At 38.8% G+C, this 22397-nt stretch overlaps 1 protein-coding gene across 3 annotated transcripts in view; it reads right to left on the minus strand.

Moving 5' to 3' along the window:
- Positions 1-18045, minus strand: part of slco4a1 (solute carrier organic anion transporter family, member 4A1) — a 29602-nt gene extending 11557 nt beyond the window's left edge. For all 3 annotated transcript variants that reach the window (XM_041798674.1, XM_041798676.1, XM_041798675.1), the window contains exons 1-4: positions 17992-18045; positions 12359-13393; positions 11886-11976; positions 937-1058 (exon numbers count right to left, since the gene is read on the minus strand). In XM_041798674.1, the coding sequence (XP_041654608.1) occupies positions 937-1058; positions 11886-11976; positions 12359-13169 (1024 nt within the window). In that variant the 5' untranslated portion in view covers positions 13170-13393; positions 17992-18045. The remainder of the gene's footprint in view (positions 1-936; positions 1059-11885; positions 11977-12358; positions 13394-17991) is intronic.
- Positions 18046-22397: the final 4352 nt, after the last annotated feature.

Below are 22397 nucleotides of genomic sequence, written 5' to 3' on the forward strand. Positions count from 1 at the left end.
GTGTGTTAACGAGGTAAAGTTGGTGGTCAGTACAGGTGTGTTAAGGTAAGGTTGGTGGTCAGTACAGGTGTGTTAATTAGGTAAGGTTGGTGGTCAGTACAGGTGTGTTAACGAGGTAAGGTTGGTGGTCAGTACAGGTGTGTTAAGGTAAGGTTGGTGGTCAGTACAGGTGTGTTAACGAGGTAAAGTTGGTGGTCAGTACAGGGGTGTTAACGAGGTAAGGTTGGTGGTGAGTTCAGATGTGTTAACGAGGTAAGGTTGGTGGTCAGTACAGGTGTGTTTACGAGGAAAGGTTGGTGGTCAGTACAGGTGTGTTAACGAGGAAAGGTTGGTGGTCAGTTCAGGTGTGTTAACAAGGAAAGGTTGGTGGTCAGTACAGGTGTGTTAACGAGGTAAGGTTGGTGGTCAGTACAGGTGTGTTAACGAGGAAAGGTTGGTGGTCAGTTCAGGTGTGTTAACGAGGAAAGGTTGGTGGTCAGTACAGGTGTGTTAACGAGGTAAGGTTGGTGGTCAGTACAGGTGTGTTAACGAGGAAAGGTTGGTGGTCAGTACAGGTGTGTTAACGAGGAAAGGTTGGTGTGGTCAGTACAGGTGTGTTAACGAGGAAAGGTTGGTGGTCAGTACAGGTGTGTTAAAGAGGAAAGGTTGGTAGTCAGTACAGGTGTGTTAACGAGGAAAGGTTGGTGTGGTCAGTAGAGGTGTGTTAACGAGGAAAGGTTGGTGTGGTCAGTACAGGTGTGTTAACGAGGAAAGGTTGGTGGTCAGTACAGGTGTGTTAACGAGGAAAGGTTGGTGGTCAGTACAGGTGTGTTAACGAGGAAAGGTTGGTGTGGTCAGTACAGGTGTGTTAACGAGGAAAGGTTGGTGTGGTCAGTACAGGTGTGTTAACGAGGAAAGGTTGATGTGGTCAGTACAGGTGTTGATCATGAGCACTACCTGGCAGTTGGCGAGGGTAGCCAAGGATGGGGATGGCAATGATCAGAGCTGCTGCTCCTCCTGCCAGGAAGCCGACCCACCAGGCTCCAACCCACAGAGGATTCTCTGGAGTCAGATCAGTTCTGTACATGAACAGAGACTGTTACTGCAATGATCATGTTATCTTGAGGTCTTAGTGTTATCTAGGTAGATTTGCAGGAAGGAGAAGGTCTAGTGTTCAACGTCTTACAGGTCCTTCCTCACAAATTTGAATGTTATTAAAATATTATTGTGCTGTGATTTCATTCAAAGGTAAACTTCCATAAATTCTATAACCATCTCATACAAAGTTTAATATTTGAAGAGTTTAGTTTAGCAATCATGAAATCAGAAATCCACTACACAAACACAACCACAATCATGGGGATGACTGCTGATTGGACCAATGTCCAGAAGACAATCACTGACATGCTCCACAAGGGGGGTAAGCCACCAGAGGTCCCTGCTGACAGGACAGGCTGTTCTCAGAGGCTGGATCAGAGCACATTTAAGGACAGAAGGGAAAGGTGAGGTAAGAAAAGGAGTACAACCAACAGGGATGCTTCTCGAGGACTGGACTGAGACTGGAGTCAGTGGATCAAGAGCCCCCACACAGATGGGTCCAGGAAGTGGACTACAAGCATGGTTTTCTTAGTGTGGAGCCACTCCTGAATCACAGACATCATCAGAGTCTCACCCCTACACCAGCAGGACCATGGACTGATCAGCTCCATAAGACGAGCAGAAATGCAAGAATTTATGAGAAATGAGGTCAGACCAAGAACTGAGAGAAATAAGGAGGATTTAACAGAAGGCCAACTGTTCTGGATTATTAACCCTTTTGAAGATGGATGGAAGTTTTCTGAGGTTTAGTCTTGTATTTGTACACTGTAAAAAAAATTCCGTTAAATTTACAGTAAAACGCTGGCAGCTGTGGTTACCAGAGATTTACTGTAAAAATTACGGTGAGAATGTATGAGAAAAAACGGTGTTTTCATTCTACAACTGTAAATATTACAGTTCAAACCTGTTTTTTTTTAACTGTAAATTTCTGTTAAAAAAATACAATATTGTAACCGTTTATACAAGGATTTGCTGTAAAAATAACAGTTATACTGTAACCATATTTACGGTAATTTGCTGTACAACTTACTGTAATTTGATGTAGAAGTTACAGCTCTATTACAACATTTTCTACAGGGATTGGCTGTAAAAATAACGATAATGAAACAAACCTGTTTACGGTAAATTACTGTAAAAACACCAGAAATCCTGTAAACCTAAATACAGTCTATCTCAGTAATAAAAACAGTAGACCCGTATAATGTTAAACGGTATTTTATTATAACTACTTAAATTTTACAGTAAATTACTGGCAGCTGTGGTTACCAGAAATTTACCGTAAAAAATACAGTACAAAACATGAGAAATTACAGCTGATATTTGCAGATTTTACGGTAGTAGCAAAATACTGCCCAACTTTAAATTTTACAGTAAATTACTGGCAGCTGTGGTTACCAGAAATTTACTGTAAAAAATACAGGACAAAACATGAGAAATTACAGCTGATGTTTGCAGATTTTACAGTAGTAGCTTAATACTGCCTTACTTTAAATTTTACGGTAAATTACCAGCAGCTGTGGTTGCCAGAAATTTACTGTAAAAAATACAGTACAAAACATGTGAAATTTCAGTTAATTTGCTAGATTTTTGCAGTAGTGCCCTAATACTCCTACTTTTAACAAAAGATTCAAGCTCTCTGATAAACAATAAGAAACTCTGCAGTTATATGTTTGCTATAAAAAACCTTTCAACACATCTGATAACTTGTCTGTATACTCACAAAGCAGTTTAGATCTTGGAAAAAAAAGCTTGTGTCCATATGTATGACAGGTAGTCCTTGGTGTAATGCATGAAGATGAAACAAAGTCACTTGCCCCTAAATGATTCAAGAGTAATGAGTCCAGTCTTGACTGAAGAAGGCCTTCCACTTGGGAAGCTTCACATGGCCAAGAAACTTCATCTTCTTGAAGACTCGAGCACAGTTCATCAGGTGTTCTACTTTGGACTGGCTCCATCCTCTCTGCAGGAAGTACATATACAAAACAAAGTTAGAGTGATTCAGTGCTTCAGTTTAATGCCTACACAGATGTAAATTTGAAAAAACTAGGCTCTAATAAGCCATGCTTACAATCAGCACAACAGAATAAAATAAACAGTGTGTACAGTACATACAGATCGCTTCTATAATAGAATATGGTGAATGTACCCACAAGTGCCAGCTATTAAGTCAGCAATCACCTAACAACAGCCAATTACTTTTTCCGTTATTGATTATAATGAGACAGTTATGACATATTAATTGCAATTTGCTTTTCCTTTATAGTTTAGAGCTGTGGTGCCCAGGCTTGTATCCACTGAGCTCCCCCCTCCTTCACATATCCAAGAAGATATGGACCCACACAAAAAGTGACATAGCTATTGCTGTAAAACTAAACATAAATTTGACTTGATGTCATTATTTAAAGCAGTTTTAATTTTGGCAGATATTTTTAATTTTAGTCTTAGTTTTAGTCTTTAAGTGAAATGAATTTTAGTTTCAGTCACATTTTAGTAATTTCTGTCCATTTAGTTTTAGTCCATAAAAGTCCTCACATTTTAGGTTTTACTTTTAGTCCAAGCATTTAATGTATAGCTTAAATCTGGTACCAAGTCATAGTGCGATGTTCTCTGAACCCACCAAAAACTGGGGTCGCACCATTCTACAGCTGTGAGACAGAAGAGCTACAGCTGCATTGTTTTTTGACAGAATTACCCACAGTGGAGAGATATCATGGATTTTGAATGTCTGACGAAAACTACATTACATTCTAGTCAAAAACTAAACTTAGTTTTTGTCAGTTTTAGTCATCACAGATCTATTTTTGTTAGTCTTAGTCTAGTTTTTGTCATGGAAAACAAAGCTGTCGATGAACATTTTTAGTCATAGTTTTAGTCGACGAAATTAACACTGGTTTAAAGCTACACACCATAGCCCAAACCACAAGTGTTAGCAAAAGACCTTGGTATGAACCATTCATAAGGGTTATATTGTGATTTTAGGTAGTTGAACAACAAGATAAATATTTGCAAACTATGCTCTTTATTTATATATTTACTTGTAAGACCACCCAAATAAATATAGAATTTGCTTTTACATGTAAATATAATATATAATTTTATATATAATTTCTATATAATTTCCCTTCGGGGATGAATAAAGTTATTATTGTATTGTATTAGGGTAAGCCTACCCATTAAGCCCAGGCACCATTTAAGCCCACTTGCGACTTTGAAGTCAATTTAAAAAAAAAAAAAAAGAAGAGGGGCCTTTCTTATGCTATACATTATTTTGTCCAATCACACAATTTCTTAATTATATGTCAGTTTTTGTTTGACACCAATCACATTTGTAGATATTGAAAAAGGCCCGCCTACATTTGTGCAGTCTCAAGGAGGCTCAGATAAAGTCGCCTCAAAACTTTGGTGTTTTGGGACCCCTCAGAAAGAACCTCTTTTCAACCATTTTCAGCCACTGACTTGTTAAGTACATTCATATTAAGTAATTTGAGAGATTATTGATTTGTTTTTGTGTATAAACAGGTAGTTTTTTGTAATTTCTTACTATTTAGTTTTATGTGAAAAGATGAGTCATGCTAGCTAGCGTAGCAAGCTAATCACTAGTCAATACATGTAGCCCTACTGATAGATACACTGCTTAATGATTAAAAATGATAAGTACACAAACTAAGTGTTTTCTGATTCATTTTACGTAAATCTTACATAAAACTTTGAACAAGAATTCCTTGATAATTCAGAAAGTTTGGCAGAAGAGGAATAACTGTGATGGCAAGTTTTGCAGCATATTTAGCCTACAGGCATTTCTTTAAACATTTGTTTAATTTTGGTGAGAACATATTATCTTAATTTCCCTGGTAGTCACTGTAGAACCATTTAAGCCCAGTGTGTTCCATTTAAGCCCATCTGATGTGTTTCAATAGAAAAAAATGAAATTTTGAGGTTTGATAGCTTTTCGCTGTAATCCTGTGTTGGATGTTGTTATACTAACTTCATTAACACGAGTACATCACAGATCACACACTGACCAGAAGAATTGTTATGCCAGTTAATTTTGCATAATTATTTGTTTATAGTGAGAAAAAAGCCAACAAAAAAGAGGAATTACAGCAACTGTCCTAAAATCATCATTGTTACAGCCAAACATTAAATCCAAGTTCAATAAGATATTGTTGATTCACTGTAATGTCATTTAATACTTTTAAAAACAAACACATTTTTTTTATTTTGTCAATATTGAATCAAATTTTGTCAATATTAAATAAAATGTTCAATGAAATGTTAAATACTGAAGCCAATGAAAATTAGGTTTAGGCCTACTTAGTCATGTTTGTGGTGGTCCATTGTTACAAGCCAAACATTAAAGCCAAGTTCAAAAAATCAATTGTGTTTAACATGTATAACATGTTACTGAATTAATATGTGTTTACTACTTGAAAAATGTAATAATTTTTTAAATTTCTGTCAATAAACGTGGTTGTGGGCTTATTTGGAACACACGTGGGCTTAAATGGTACTTAGGTACCAATTAAGCCCATGCCAGACTTTTGACTTTATTCATAACATTTCTTTAATTTGTTCTCTAAAATATGCATAAGTAAATAAATATACCTTCAAATGAGGGATTAATCCTTCATTCTAACAAATGATCATGTTTATAAACCATCTTAGTATCTATGAAAAATACGTGAACTTAGATTTTGGTGGGCCTAATGGGTACACTTACCCTAAATGCTACAAAAGGATTTTGCTGTAACAAAGATGATGGGCGCTGAATTTTAAATCAATCATAATGAAAACATATGACTCACACAGAAAACTGTATTGGCCCCCATATGGTGTGATCATCAGAACACTGAGAACAAGCTGGACAAAGCAGTGGCATGGCAGTATTCTGGGTATTTCTACATGACCAGATTAATGCAGTGCTTGGTGTAAACTACATAAAATAAACATAAAATGGCTTCATGTTGCTTAAAGAAAGATTAATCTAAAGAATTTATTGAGGTATGTACAAATGCTGTGCAAGGCTTACCATTATTTTTCCTTGATAACTGGCGTCTTTTTAGAAGAGTGGAATACCGGAGACAGTATAAAGTAATGGAGTCCTAGTCACCACTAGCAGAAGAAACAGGACCTTAAAAAAGAGTAAGGAAAAATAGAAAGACAAGGTAAAGCACCAAATCATGTCAACTTAGAAGTTTTGAACACTTATGTATGCACTGATTGCAAAGTACTATCCAATTTTGAATTCACTCAAAAAGGAGGGACCCAATCTCTTCTTGTCCCGTGAGCTGAATGTCTTGTCACATCCCTTGTGTTTTGTGGCAGAAGCTACAGCAGACACAAAATGCAGACATACATGTAGAGTGATCCAGCTGTTAAGCAGTTATCAGACGGGTGTTGCTGTGTTTATATGTTCTTCTAAAATCAACACTAAGCTGTGACTGGTGCTACCCTCTCCACTTAGAGTGTGTGTTGATCCCACAGCTCTGTATGTCATCTTGCTTGCCCTTGCGCTTTTTCTGCTCACAACAGTTTTGGTTTAGAAAAAAATGCTGCACATCTATTTCTTTTTTGTTTTTTAAATTTGAAAATTTGGATACCATCAAACCTAAAAATCTGAACCAGAATCTTTATTGTCATTGTACACAAGTACAACGAAATTTTGCACAGTTCCATTCAGTGCAATTATTATTACCTCTGCCAAGGAGGTCATGTGATCGCAGGGTTTGTTAGTTTGTTTGTTGGCAACATAACCCAAAAAGTTATGGATAGATTCTGATGAAATTTCCAGGGAATGTCAGAAATGGCAAAAGGAAGAACTGATTTGATTTTGGGACTGATCCAGATCATCGTCTGGATCTAGGTATTTTAAAGGACTTTTCACTATTGGGAGATAGGGCTAATGGCGGAGGTCTGCTCTCTGAGTGCTTTTCTAGTTTATTATTGCAACTGCTCTGGGATATGTGCTGTTTTTCAGTCTGTTAGTTTTGGCTCTTATTGTTCTGAACCGTCTTCCTCAGGATAGCAGTTGTTACAGGTGATAACACAGTTATAAAAATAACTGATATTGTATCATATGATGCACACGGCTGGAAGGAAATAAAACATTTTGCCAGCATTACACTATACCATATAACTACCTCTAAAGAGGAAAAATTATTACCTCTGTAGGAACTCCTGAGTGGATCCCAATGCTGGTCAATGCATAGCATGAGCTGCCTTGAAGCCTAGCAAGAGGCTCCTGGGAGGATGATAAAAGTAGAAAAGAATTACAAGCAAATCATCCATTACCATCCAAATGAGTCTTTAAAGTGTTTCTGAGATCCACTTACTACAAAAAACAATACATGGGGCAGGCTTTCCACTGGTACCCCATCTGGCAAGAATGTTTCAACAAGGCAAAAGAGGTTGTCTTCTTTTTTGTCGAAACAGGAGAGAAGCCCTTTATGTCCTCTGAGCAGCCCTCCAACTGTCCTCTCTGAATCTTGAGCTTTGTGGCATCCTGCAAAAATCAAGTGAGCTATTAAATCTTTAGTGCCATGACACTGACGTGCACATATCCCCATTGTGCATTTAGGAGGTGCTGGAGCCAACAGGTAGTGCCCAGGACCACCACAGTCCACCACCACACTATCCCCCTTATACCTGGGGCCGCTACTGTAAATGTGAATATGGGCGAAACTTCCGGTGCCAAAACGGAAGTAGGCTACATTAAATACATGTATTCTAGTACAGCAACTAACTATGGATGCTAACAAAGAACGACAGTTGTTTCAATAGGAATTCTTCTGGAATTTGTAAATATTTATATTTTTGTTATCACATGTTCACATTGTTTGTATTATAAGCTGTAGATAAGTAAATAAGGTGGATACCACATTCTTCCTGGGGGTCTACTGTAGCTATGAATGGAAGTGGAACTTCCAGTACAGTAACAATAATAGCAAAAACATGATTGTTCTGAGGCTTACTAAAGTGATTTAGTGTCAACAGTGGTTGTTCTGAAATAAATAAATATTTGCTGCAATAAATACTGCTTCGTTTTTGTTAAATCAATGAGCTGAAATGTTTTAATCATATTTTCTGTAATGCTCAGTACCTGTTGCTATGTTCATGGTACTAATATTATGACAAAGTTAAATATGTCTCTCACAACATGCTGTCCACTGTCTAAGTGCATCAGGGATGTGATTCTTTTGGTATTAATTTATCATTAATTCTTAATACAAAACTTGACATTTACCAAACTGAAGAGCTGGCAACTTGAGTCATGGATAATTTTATAAATATAATTCCCATATTTAAGAGGGATTAGTTTGTAAAATGAGAATTTCAGCAACTCCACAAACTAGAAATGTATCTTTTTATACCGATATAAAGCTACTAAAGTTAGCTAAATATGCCCTTGTAGGTTATCTAAAGTAATGTCATCAATTTGAACTCTCCAGTAGAGGCTAGAGAAATAATAATAATATTATCCCGTCTGAGGTGAAGCAGTCTAACTTTATGTAGTTTGGTATTAAAATTGCTTTAATAGTCACGTTTAGCATCTCGTTTCTATGCAAAGTCCCATTTAGATAGAACGGAGCGGAAGTGGCGCCCATATTCATGGAAGGGTAGGAATAAGCTGGAAAGCCTGCCTCAGGGGACTCTGAACACAGATATGAATATGACTCTGAACACAGATATGAATGTGACTCTGAACACAGATGTGAATGTGACTCTGAACACAGATATGAATGTGACTCTGAACACAGATATGAATGTGACTCTGAACACAGATGTGAATGTGACTCTGAACACAGATGTGAATGTGACTCTGAACACAGATATGAATGTGACTCTGAACACAGATATGAATGTGACTCTGAACACAGATATGAATGTGACTCTGAACACAGATGTGAATGTGACTCTGAACACAGATGTGAATGTGACTCTGAACACAGATGTGAATGTGACTCTGAACACAGATGTGAATGTGACTCTGAACACAGATATGAATGTGACTCTGAACACAGATATGAATGTGACTCTGAACACAGATGTGAATGTGACTCTGAACACAGATATGAATGTGACTCTGAAGGGGAAAAATCCTTCACCTTAGGTCGCTCTGAAGCATCAGTGCTGCGGCGGGACTCTCACTTTTTGGCTAGGGGACATCACGGTCCTCACGGTCACTCCCACCTCATCTGGAAAACTCCGTCCTTTTTCTTTCCCTCTTCCCAGTGTTCCCAGTATCCAACCGCCCATTTTTTGTGCATTTTTCAAAAGTCTGAAGTGGGCGAGTTTAGCTCTGAGCTTGGGGTTCACTTATGGACCCCAACAAAGCAAGTGTTAAACGTTCTCCACGCTAAAATGACAGCAAAAAATACAAATCAAACAGCAATGTTGGCTGGTCTAGAATTGAAACAAAATGCCTCCTGACCCATTTAACTTCTACCTATAAACACGTGGTGTTACTGAATGAAAAGAACTCCAGAAACATTTGACACTACGACAAAAGAAGCTCTACATACCTTACCAATAGCTCGTAGGCTGATGCTCCGGGTGACGTCGAATTAATACACGCCAATGTCCTGCTTTGTATTCCATCTTCGTTTGCAGCCCGTTCTGCGAGCAGACAGCAACTTTATGAAATATTTCCGCGCACACGAGACCACAGAAGACACGAAAACGCTGTAGTTTACCAGGCAGCCGTTGGCGGTTTGATTTTCCAACGAACCACACACGCATGCGTATAAGGTCCTTCTTTCCCCGCGCCTGCGCGAAACCGTATTCGCGCATGGCAATTGACTGCAACCACAGTGCGCAAACGCATTTCGAGAAAGCAGCACTGTTAGTGTACATGGAGGGAGGTGACTGAAAACTGTTCACTCTGGAGCTCGTTTCCAAATTGTTCCATTTTTAAACACCCAAATCGCTGTTCTAGTACAGACAGAATATAAATCGTTCCTGTGTAGACAGGGCTGAATGGCGACGGGAAACAGTTTTTCAAAATTATTTTTATATATTTATTTTTTATATTGATACAACTTTATTGAACAGATTCCAATAGTTAATACAGCATTGGCACATGAAACAAAACGTATTTACTAGACATAAATAACCCCACATACAGGTAAAGAGAAGTTTAGATTAAATTACATAAGGTATGAGAAGTAAATTAAAATTTCAGAAACTAAACCATGGTTTCATATTGTTTTTTTTTTTAAGAATTTTTTTTCCCTTAGAAATCAATTTGATAGACTATATGTACAGTTCCCATTCATTTTTAAAACTGATTATGGAGGGTTTCTTGTCATTCTATTTGCATTCATGTTTAAGTTATTTAACCAGTAAAAATAACTATTGTATTTATATAATGTATATACTATATATTCAACTGTACTATATACATATTATATATACAGTATGTATCTCTCTCTCTCTCTCTCTCTTTATGTATATATAAAATAGTTCTTTCCAATTACCTTGTTATATTTCCTATCGGTAATATGTGTCATCCAATTTCAGTTCTGAAAGATTGACTGAAACATTAAAGTACATCAATGTATTTTGTGTTAGATGCATTAAAGGAAGTGGAATGGCTTTACAAATGCAATGGCATTCTTTGTGAGAGCAATTAACATCATTCTTTTCCAATAAATCAGTTAAACTAAAATAATTGACCACTTTCATCCATCAAATTAAGAACAAACAAAATGATTTTTGGTACCATTCTTGTTTCAATAAGGTTTTCATATTAACTGTAACTGTCCGTTTATTTCACAAGGCAGCATCATGTGGTGTAGCACTGAGAAACAAATGTGAACATAACAACAAATTGGTGCTTGTTCACAGGTTTTGCAGGTTGACAGGTTTTTACTGTATTTTCTACAGAACTTTCCTGATCATGCAGTATTTTTAACCTCTTGTCCCTGCTAAAATTACGGTATGTGATTGCAATTTTTTTCACAGATTTTTACTGTGAATTTAAATGTACATGAGAGAAAAGTCTGTAATTTTAACAAAATACTACTGTAATTTTTAGAGTAATTGCCCGTCTTGAAGATTACAGTATTTTTCCTTTATTTTCACAATCTTCTTTCGTTTAAACGGTACAATTTTGTAATTATTACGTACTTTAATTTTAAAAATTTATGTTTCATACCGTTGCTTGATTTACAGCAATTCTGTGTATTTTATACAGTAATATATGTTTATTTGTTTTACGGTCTTTTACTGTTGCTATTTGACAGTCTTTTGCCGTATTTTCTACGGACATTTTTTACAGTGTAGCCATAAATGAATAAAGTTAATATTTTAACAGGTGAGGTTAACAGTGAGGGCAGTTCTCTCATTTTTGCTGTGGTCTGAACACATTTGGGTTTGACATCAAAAGAAAAGGCTCTGGATCTGAAACACAACCAAGAATACAGAGCCTATGGTTTGAACCCAGCCAATGTTCATGTTCTCTCTTCTAATCCTAGCACAAAAAGTAAGGAAATGTGTGTTTGGTAGATAGCAACAGCAAAAAAAAAAAAAAAAAAAAAAAAACGTTTGGCATTGGCAGAGAAGATTTGGCAAATTTTTCATGGCCACAACCCACATACTCAGCTCTGCTGCTCATCCCACAAATGCCTGATCCTTACAAATGTGGAACCATTTAAAATGGTAATCAACAGTCTTTCCAACAGTATAAGGTTTATTACCAAGGAGCATTGTTACAACAAAGAAATAATCTACCAAACACACATTTCCTTACTTTTGTGTGCTAAGCTTATGTTCTGTGTCCTCTGTTCTCTGTTCTGTTTCAGACTCACGTCATGCCGACCTCTGTGAACATGTTCAGGAAGTGACCTCCCAGCAGGTAACCTGCTGCTGGACCCAAGATGGCTGCAGTGTAGAAAATCCCTAAAAGAAAACACAAACACACACATGAGGGTGTGTCTGAACATTTCCTGTTTCCCAGCCCTTTAGATTGAAAGACTCCATTGTTCCTCAGAGATCAAACAGGTCTCTGTCTCAGGAACTACCTCTGCTGTAAAGATTGAGATTTTTATGTGCACAGGTGTGTGGAAATGGAACCTTTTTCAATCATGTACTCAGAAAGAGAAAAAAAGAATGTCCTGATTGGCCTCCATGTAAAAAAAAGGACTTTGATGAACATCCACCTAAAAAAATAACCTTCTGATGACAATCCACCTAAGAAAAGAATGTTCTCATTCACATCCACCTACATAAAGAACGTTCTGATTCACATACACCTAAATAAAGATCGGTCTGTGTGACTCACCAATGTAGACTGGAGCATAGTTGGACTCAACGTTCTCGTCCAGGTATGTGACTCCTAGTGTGTAAAGGGGCGTGGCCCCGACACCGTGCAGTAACTGTCCCAGCATGAACACAAAGCGGTAGCTGGAGAGCCCCGCTCCATCCTTGTTCTGGCATGGTGAGGAGCGGTTGGTGTAGCAGAGTTCTGAATGCTCCGGTAGGCTGACCTGGTAGGGTGGTGTGGTGAAGTGCGGCGTGGTGAACACAAGAGAGCCCAGCGCCATGACCAGGACTCCCCAGCCAAGCCAACGCGGTTTGTGTCCATTCCCACCGAAGTAGCTGACGAAGGCGAGGCAGAGGCAGGCGGCGATGTCGTAGGAACTGGCGATGAGACCTGCCTGGTAGCTGCGCAAGTCAAAGCGTCTCTCGATGGACGTGATGACGGTGTTGATGAAGCCATTGATGATCATCCCCTGGAGAAAGGACGCTGCGCACAGGAAGACCAGCACCCAGCGGGGCGTGTTAAAGACCTGCAGAGCCCTGGGGGTCAGCCTGCTCCACCCACACAGCTGCTCCGAGTCCACTCTGTGACGAGGATCCTTCCCCACTCTGTATCCCTGTCTGTGCAGGGAGGACGCAACCGTGAAGATGTGGGACTGCCTGGCACTTTCTAGGCTGCAGGTGCTCCTGGGACCAGAATTTAGGGGGCTGCTGGTCTGAGAGCCATGAGGGCTAGAGTCCAGAGACAACGCCCCACCCATCTGACTATCCTCAAGGTCCAACAGCTCAGCCTTTGAACTGAATGAGGGGTTGGCATTAAGGAGGACCGGCATGATGTCAAGGGGGGCAGGCTCAACCAGGAGGAATTGCGGCTAGAGGGATGGGGTGACTAAAGGAGCATGTGATGTCAGCAAAAAGGGGGGTTGACTGTAGAGTAGAGATGTTCAAAATAATATCAGGATTCAATCTGATCCTTCACCTGTCATCAGCTGACCCAGGTTACCTGACCAGGTGAGTAAAGGTGAGATTCGGTCTCATGATGGAGGTGAACGGCATCCTGTGGGATGAAATGGGAAAGAGGAAAATGTTACATCTTTGTTTTTATTTTTGAGAGTGAACCTCTGAGTGAGTGTAAATGTTTACCAAAGAATGTCAAAGTTCAGATTAAGACACGGTTATAAACATGCACACCCAAAAATGATGCAAAAACTATAGCCACCATGCCAGGCCAGTAGGTGGCGCTGGTACTTTGTAATGAAGCAAAAGAAGCATTTGAGACATTTCTCCATGTCAGTTTAAACAACAGAGAGAATGTCACTAACAGAGGACGCCATTGTTGTTGTAGTCCACAGTCTGACAGATACAGACTGGAACTGTACTGAGCATGTGTAAAGTTTCACTGACTACGGCCAGCGATGTGTGATCCAACCGCCCAAATGTGACCTAAGGTTTTTTATTAAAGGACTAATCCACTGTTGTTAACCCTAATTGGCCCTCCACTGGTGTTTTAATACAGAGAAAAATTACCTAAATATTTTGTCCCCTCTAAATTTGATTACTTTTCCTGGATTGACCCTTACATTGGGAAAGGGGAGTTTATTCATTTTTCCATGTATACAAATTTACTCCTCTTATCTTCAGGTCAACATGACCCAACAGCTGAAACCACAGTCCGTTTGATAACACAGAAATGTCAGAATGCTTGAGTTCTCTCAGATTTATCAGTAACACAGAATCATAACAGGATATGTGATCTTTACCAATGGAGGTCACTGCCTGTAACTGGCTCTGATGCAGGCAGGTGGCGCTAAAAATAAGTGTGATGAAATGTGTGAACAGACAGACTGTCATGGTTGAAATATAACAATAAGGCCACCATCAGTGTCTGTAGGTTCAGACTGTACAGAGGGTGAATCTGAACATTCAGACTCTCATGTCTGAGTATTATCATTACCACTGTAAATAATGTTTGCCATTCTTTGGGTTTATCAGGGGTCCAGACTGTAATCAGAGACACAGTCCTTCCTGTCAATGAGCCCCACCACATTTATTCAGATATATGTCTTTTCCCTTGTTCTCCAATTACAACAACTTATTCCGTATTATTCTGGTGTTAGCAATGATAGAACATTCTGTTTGTTGTAATGACTTAAAACAAATAGACCCAACCATGGAGAAAGACCACTGCAAGCCTCAGTCTCTATCTGTAGCCAGCTGGGTTTGTCTCTTGTTTCAGTGTCTTTTAACCATGTTCTAATACACCTTGAATTAATAGCCCAGTAATACCATTTAAAATTTGAAAGAATCCCCCCCCCCCCCCTTTGCACATGGGATTGTAATTTCTTTAAAGTAAGATTATAGAGTATTTAAAGGGAGGTGGGATAATACATAATAAATCACAGGTGCAATCATCATTTTAATGGAATGTATTTTGCCACACAGAGAAAAAATGAATCTTTTCCCATCTTCCAAAATGGGATTTCATTTTCTGGATTATTGGCATGGTATTTTCTCTGATTATATCTTTGTAGTCAGGTGTTATCTGCATATTCAAGTATTTTATGCCCTTAGGAGACCAACTAAATTTCCACTGACTAAAAGAGTGAGTGGGCAATGTCCTGACATCGGCATTGCTTCTGGCTTATCCCAGTTAACACGATATCCAGATATGAGTGTAAATTCATCAATGCAGCTAAATAAAGAAGGTATCGATTTTTCTGGTTGTGTTAGTAATAGCATATCGTCTGCATACATTAAGAGTTTGTGTTGAGTGTTGCCAACTGTGATTCCGTGAAGTAATATATTGTTGCTCAGCTTTTGTGCTAAGGGCTCTAAAGCTAATACAAAGAGTCCTGGGCTTAATGGACAACCCTGTCACGTAGATCAGTGCAGTTGGAATAAGTCAGAGATCAATCCGTTTGTTAAAACACAAGCATGTGGTGTTTCGTACAAAGTCCTAATCCAGGAAATAACATTTCTTCCAAAGCCAAATCTTTCTAGTGTTTCAAAAAGGTATCCCCATTCTACACAATCGAAGGCTTTAGCTGCATCTAATGACAAAGCAATTGTTGGGTGAGTAGAGTCATGTGTGATCTACTGTAAATTCACCAGACGTCTAATGTTGTCAGTACTATAACGGTTGGATATAAATCCAGTTTGGTTTGTATGAATTACACTCCAATAACCTTTGACAGCCGATTTGCCAGGATCTTTACTGAAATCTTTTGGTCACAGTTAAGGAGAGAGATAGGCCTATAACCACTGGGGTCTAAGGCATCCTTCCCCTTTTTTTATAGATAAAGGATATTAGTGCAGAATGCATAGTTTGTCAGAGGGAGCCAGTTTGAAAGGCTTTGTTGTAGACATCAAGCAAAAGGGGACTTAAAACATATGTGAAAGTTCTGTAGAAATCCATGGGTAGACCGTCTAGTCCAGGGGATTTATTAAGGGGCATAGGTTTAATTGCCTGGGATATTTCCACAAGTCTTAATGGAGCTTCCAGTAAATCTCTATCACCATCAGAGAGTTGTGGGCATTTTGGCCCTGCAAAAAATTCTAAAAATTTGTATCTAGGTCACCCTGAGATGAATATAGCATTTTATAAAATGACCTAAAGCTGTTGTTGATTTGTTTGAAGAAGTAGAGGTGTGTCCATCTGATTGTCTAGTACCCGCTATATGATTCATATCATTTTGCTGTTTAAGTCAGTGGGCAAGAAACCTACCAGGCTGCTCCCCCATCTCCCAATATGTCTGTTTAGCTCAGAATAAGGCATATTCTGCTTCATTATGATATATTTTATTAAGATGATATGTTGTGTTGATTATCTTATTCAGGGTAGGCCTGTCTTTAGTTTGAGCATGCAGAGTTTCTAGTATTTTAAGTTCCTTCTCAAGTCCAGTAGTTTCTTGGTTAGCTAGCTTTTTTTATATGATGCATAGGAAATGATTCTTCCTCTCAAGTATGCTTTGAGGGTGTCCCACCATGTGGCAAGGGAAGTGTCTTGCCTTTTTTTAGGTTCTTCAACAAGGGAGATCTCAGTCCTAATCATATTGATAAAGGTGCTATCTTTCAATAAAGAAGACCCTCATCTCCAAAACAGCCAGGAAGCGAAGCGTGTATTCCACTCCTCTGCTTTTCAGATCCTCCTTCACTTGTTTGAATGAGAACCTTTGATCCGTTACTTGCTTGGAGTTGTCAGGGAAAAGCATTATTCTAGCTCCTTGCCAGTTGACTTGCCTCTTCTCCCTCGCCGCTCGGAGTATCTCTTCCTTTACTTGATACCGGAGCATATTGACCATGATCAGCCGCGGTCAGTCTCCGCTTTTAGACTCTCGCTTTGGCGGGCCAGTAGGTACTCTGTGGGCTCGTTGAATCTCCAGTGGGGAGTTGAATTCTCGTTCTAACATGACGGGGATTTCACGTTGCAGAAACTGAATCATGTTGTTTCCCTCTTTCGCCTCCGGTATACCCAAGATTTTAATGTCGCAGCGCCTTCCTCTATTATCCAAGTCATCGCTGTGGTCATAGAGTTTTTGCATCTCTGCCTGGACATCCTCAACCTGTTTTGTTTGCATGCGTCAGTGGTGTCCTCCGATGTGGCGACCCGGGTTTCAGCTTCGTCCATACGCAAACTCAGTGTGCTAATTTTCCCTTCGATGTCTTCCACCTATCCTCTTTTGTTGCTGCAGTTACAGTGAGACAACATGAATCTATCCAGAGACCGACCTGCTCCCTCCAGGAAAATTAATAACATTTAAAAAAATGACCCTCAGACACCAGAGATTACGGTAAATCTGACCCTCATACATCAGAGTTTACAGTAAATCTGACCCTCATACATCAGAGTTTACGGTAAATCTGACCCTCATACATCAGAGTTTACGGTAAATCTGACCCTCATACATCAGAGTTTACGGTAAATGTGACCCTCTTACATCAGAGTTTACGGTAAATCTGTATGAAGGGTTGAAACGTCGGCCTGCTCAGAGACTAGTTCAGGGCTTCCTGTTCACAGATAATTGTGACAGCATCTGAGACAGGAAGTAGAGACACTAGAGAACAGGAAGACAAAGATGACAAACACCAGAACAGAACCCTAAGATTTTCAAATCCAGACTCAGACAGACCAGAACAGAGGGATTCAGACCAGAACAGAGGCACTCAGACAGACCAGAACAGAGGGACTCAGACCACAACAGAGGGACTCAGACAGACCAGAACAGAGGGACCCAGACCAGAAAAGAGGGATTCAGACCAGAACACAGGGACTCCGACCAAAACAGAGGGGCTCAGAAAGACCAGAACAGAGGGGCTCAGACAGACCAGAACAGAGGGACTCAGACCAGAAAAGAGGGATTCAGACCAGAACACAGGGACTCCGACCACAACAGAGGGACTCAGACAGGCCAGAACAGAGGGACTCAGACCACAACAGAGGGACTCAGACAGACCAGAACAGAGGGACCCAGACCAGAAAAGAGGGATTCAGACCAGAACACAGGGACTCCGACCAAAACAGAGGGGCTCAGACAGACAGATTGCACAGCCAGGCGTGTGCTGATCCATCTACTCTATGCTTCGTCTGATTGGCTGAGCCCAATCTGTCCGGGTAAATGCATCTCTTTGTTGGAGACAATGAAGAGAGGAACCTACCTTTACCCTCCTTCATCGTCCTCCTCATCATCACATCAGCTTGCTCTGTCTGCAGGTGGAAAATGAGACTAAGCTGCAGGGGGAGAGAGAAGGGGAGGGGGCAGAGAACATGCTGGGTATGATGGGTGATCAGTGCCACCATCAGATAGCAGCTATGAGCAGCTGCTAACTCTGCAGGCAGATGGACTCTCTTAAACAGACTCAGTGGTTTGATGTTTGATGATCTTTTTGGGTTTCAGATTAAATCAGGTCTGTTTTTCTATGATGAGAGCTGACACACCCCCATGTTGACCCAAAAGCAGCTTCTGTCCACATACCAGTGATGTCTCTGTAAATAGCTTCTGTAAACCTGTTGAACAGGATTTTATGAAAATGATCTCCACACTAGGCCCCAGTTGTCTGACTAAACAGAATGAAGAACTGTTCTCAATGCACCGAAAGAGGAAGAGTCCTCTGCTGGCTGGTCATGCCGATGGTATAAAAATATAAAAATGAGATTCAGTCTGAGCCGTCTAGCAGCAGACGTTATTAGAAAATAAATTCTTACCACTCAAAAAGATATCCTGTGTTACCTTCAAAGAGAGTGGGGATTTCTGAATCTGAATTTGAGTTCTAACACTCCAGTTGTGTTATTTCGGAAAACACTATTTATGGTGGAGAATTGTATGGAAAAATAAATCCACAAAATTACATAGATTATGCCTAATGCTGTATCGCAGTCAAGAAAAAAAACAAAACCTTGCCAAAAATGTTGACTTTAAGTAATAAAAAACATGTAAATTTACCATGTACTTTTACTACATTAGTTCAAAGTAAAATACTACGTTAAAGTATTGATTAAAACCTTACAGAGACAGCACAAAATAATTAACTTAGTAATTTGTCATTGAATTACAGTTCCGTTGAGAAATTAATAAGTCAAATGTATGTTCTAATTTAAAACTGACATGAACCAAGTTCTAAATCAAATACTAATTAGTATGATAAAAAAATTATTTAGTATTGAATGCCTGTAATATTACCCATGCACACCACCTTTACCCATCACCTGTGTTACCATGACGGCTGTTACCATTACCTCTGTTACCTATCACCACTGTTACCTGTCACCACTGTTACCATCACCCATGTTTCCCATCACCACTGTTACCATAACCACTGTTTCCATCACCACTGTTACCATCACCACTGTTTCCATCACCACTTTAACCTATCACCACTGTTACCGTTTCACCACTGTTACCTATCACCACTGTTACCTGTCACCACTGTTACCTATCACCACTGTTACCATCACCCATGTTTCCCATCACCACTGTTACCATAACCACTGTTTCCATCACCACTGTTACCATAACCACTGTTTCCATCACCACTTTAACCTATCACCACTGTTTCCCATCACCACTGTTACCATCACCACTGTTACCAACACCCATGTTTCCCATCACCCCTGTTTCCCATCACCACTGTTTCAATCACCACTTTAACCTATCACCACTGTTACCTGTCACCACTGTTACCATCACCACTGTTACCTATCACCACTGTTACCATCACCACTGTTACCTATCACCAATGTTACCATCACCACTGTTACCTATCACCACTGTTACCGTTTCACCACTGTTACCTATCACCACTGTTACCATCACCAGTTACCTATCACCACTGTTAACGTTTCACCACTGTTACCTATCACCACTGTTACCGTTTCACCACTGTTACCTATCACCACTGTTACCTATCACCACTGTTAGCATTGCCTCTGTTACCCATCACCACTGTTAGCATTGCCTCTGTTACCCATCACCACTGGTACCTATCACCTTTGTTGCCATTACCTCTGTTACCATCACTACTGTTACCTATCACCACTGTTACCCATCACCTCTGTTACCATTACCTCTGTTACCATCACTGCTGTTACCTATCACCACTGTTATCATCACCCCTGTTTCCCATCACCACTGTTTCCATCACCACTGTTTCAATCACCACTTTAACCTATCACCACTGTTACCGTCACCACTGTTTCAATCACCACTTTAACCTATCACCACTGTTACCGTCACCACTGTTTCAATCACCACTTTAACCTATCACCACTGTTACTATCACCACTGTTACCATCACCACTGTTACCATTTCACCACTGTTACCTATCACCACTGTTACCATCACCACTGTTACCGTTTCACCACTGTTAGCATTGCCTCTGTTACCCATCACCACTGGTACCTATCACCTTTGTTGCCATTACCTCTGTTACCTATCACCACTGTACCCATCACCTCTGTTACCATTACCTCTGTTACCCATCACCTCTGTTACCATTACCTCTGTTACCATCACTACTGTTACCTATCACCACTGTTACCCATCACCTCTGTTACCATTACCTCTGTTACCATCACTGCTGTTACCTATAACCACTGTTACCCATCACCCTCTCTGGTATTTTCACATTTTTGACATTCCTTTGGTTTGCATGTAAAACAGTTGATTTTCAAGTTCAGATTCCTTTTTTATTGCTGCACAGAGGTGCTGATCTGGATTTTTAAATACAGCAAGAATAAAACATCAGATTGTTACTATAAATATAGGTCTTTATTTTTCCATACAAAAGTATTATAACTTACAGACCCGCTTTTTTCCATTCAAATCAAACACCTTTTTTTTAAATAAGCAATTATTTTTTTTTACTTTCCAGTATGTTTTTCCGTCAGTTTTCTGGCATTAATGAACCGTCCGAAACTTTCTGTTTAATGATTCCTGTTAGATGCACTTTAGAAAACAGATGTGGAATCACTCACCCACCATACACTGAAGCGTGACTCTCCTCTTTTAGAGCATCGCTGTTGTTCAGTGGCATTAATTGTTCTTCATACAGAGATACTGTGGTGCTATCAGCGACGGACCAATCACAGTGCAGCACACTGAAACTGCAGAAACAGAGAGTTCCTCTGAGACTGATGAAACAGTCAAAGGTTTAAACACGAACAGAAATAAAAGGAGCATTAAACACCTGATAGTACAGAATATTAGACTCATAATGAATAATGTTTTAACACAATATGATATATTAATATATTTTAAATCAACCATTATTAAACAATTATATCTAAAATCAACCATGTTTAAACAAAATAGTATGTTTAAAAATATGTTTAAACCAAAAGTAAATTTAAAATAAACAGAATACTATATTCAAAATGAATCATATTTTCATAAAATATATTTAAAATTAACCATGCTGAAACAAAATAATATATTTAAAAAATTGATTGATTGAATCTTGCTTTTCAGAACATCAAATAGTTAAAATAATTACTTCAAAATCATTTCAGTGAAGCCTGTACTGTCATTGTTTGGATTCTGTTGGTGACATATGTGTTTACCAATCAGACATTTGGATTTATTGATCTGTTTTACCACACTGTAATCCACTGTAAATCATTACACTGATATGAAGACATTTGGGGGCTTTTGGATGAACCAGGACCTCAACCAGTGGTCCTCTACAGGGACTTTTTGATAATTTAAATCTAATTGGATGCTTTCATTATTATTCTCTCTTGGCCCTATGCACATTAAAATACTCATATGAATCACTGAAAGTCACAGTGGACATGTTCCTGATATTTGATCAACAGCTATAAAGACTGTGGGCCAATGGCTGACTTCCTCAACAGTTAAGCCTCCTTTGATTAGAGAGCGAAATAAATGATCAAATAAATAAATTAACAAATAAGCTGTTTATGTAACAGACACAAGACTTGAACCTCTTTGTGAAGGAAAAAGTAGACTTTACAGTTGATTTTAAAAGTGAACACAAAATTTCATAATTATTTTTTAATAAACAATAATTATTATAGCTTGGATAGAAATAGCTCATTCAATGGAACCCAAGATTAAGAAAACAAAAACAGAAGAAAAGACACAAAACAAAGAAAAACACCAAGTTTATTATTAAATAACTACCAAATAACCTTTAAAATAAGCATATTTAACTACATAATATAATATCTAACCTATTATAATTACTATTTCATTAGATGAACAAATGTTTAAAAGTACTATACATTCTAAACATTTATGTAATTATTCTAAAAATTCTATAAGATATCTGTAATCGCATTACATTGATTAATAATTATGGTAATGCTTTGATGAGAAAATCTTAAAAATCAGGGTGATATTAAATTAATACAAAGTTTGACATTAAATGAATGAATTCAAAATAACTAGCTGGTGCTGAAAATGTAGTATTTTTAAATGTTTTGAAATAAATATAATAAAATTTGAAACAGTCCGTGTACCTTCAGTTTGTCACCACAAGAGGGAGCCATCCTCTCTGTGTTTAACATGATTACAATACAACATAACTATGGGTTATCACTGAT

Source organism: Cheilinus undulatus, linkage group 11 (assembly GCF_018320785.1).
Source record: "Cheilinus undulatus linkage group 11, ASM1832078v1, whole genome shotgun sequence".
NCBI classification, from domain to species: Eukaryota; Metazoa; Chordata; class Actinopteri; order Labriformes; family Labridae; genus Cheilinus; species Cheilinus undulatus.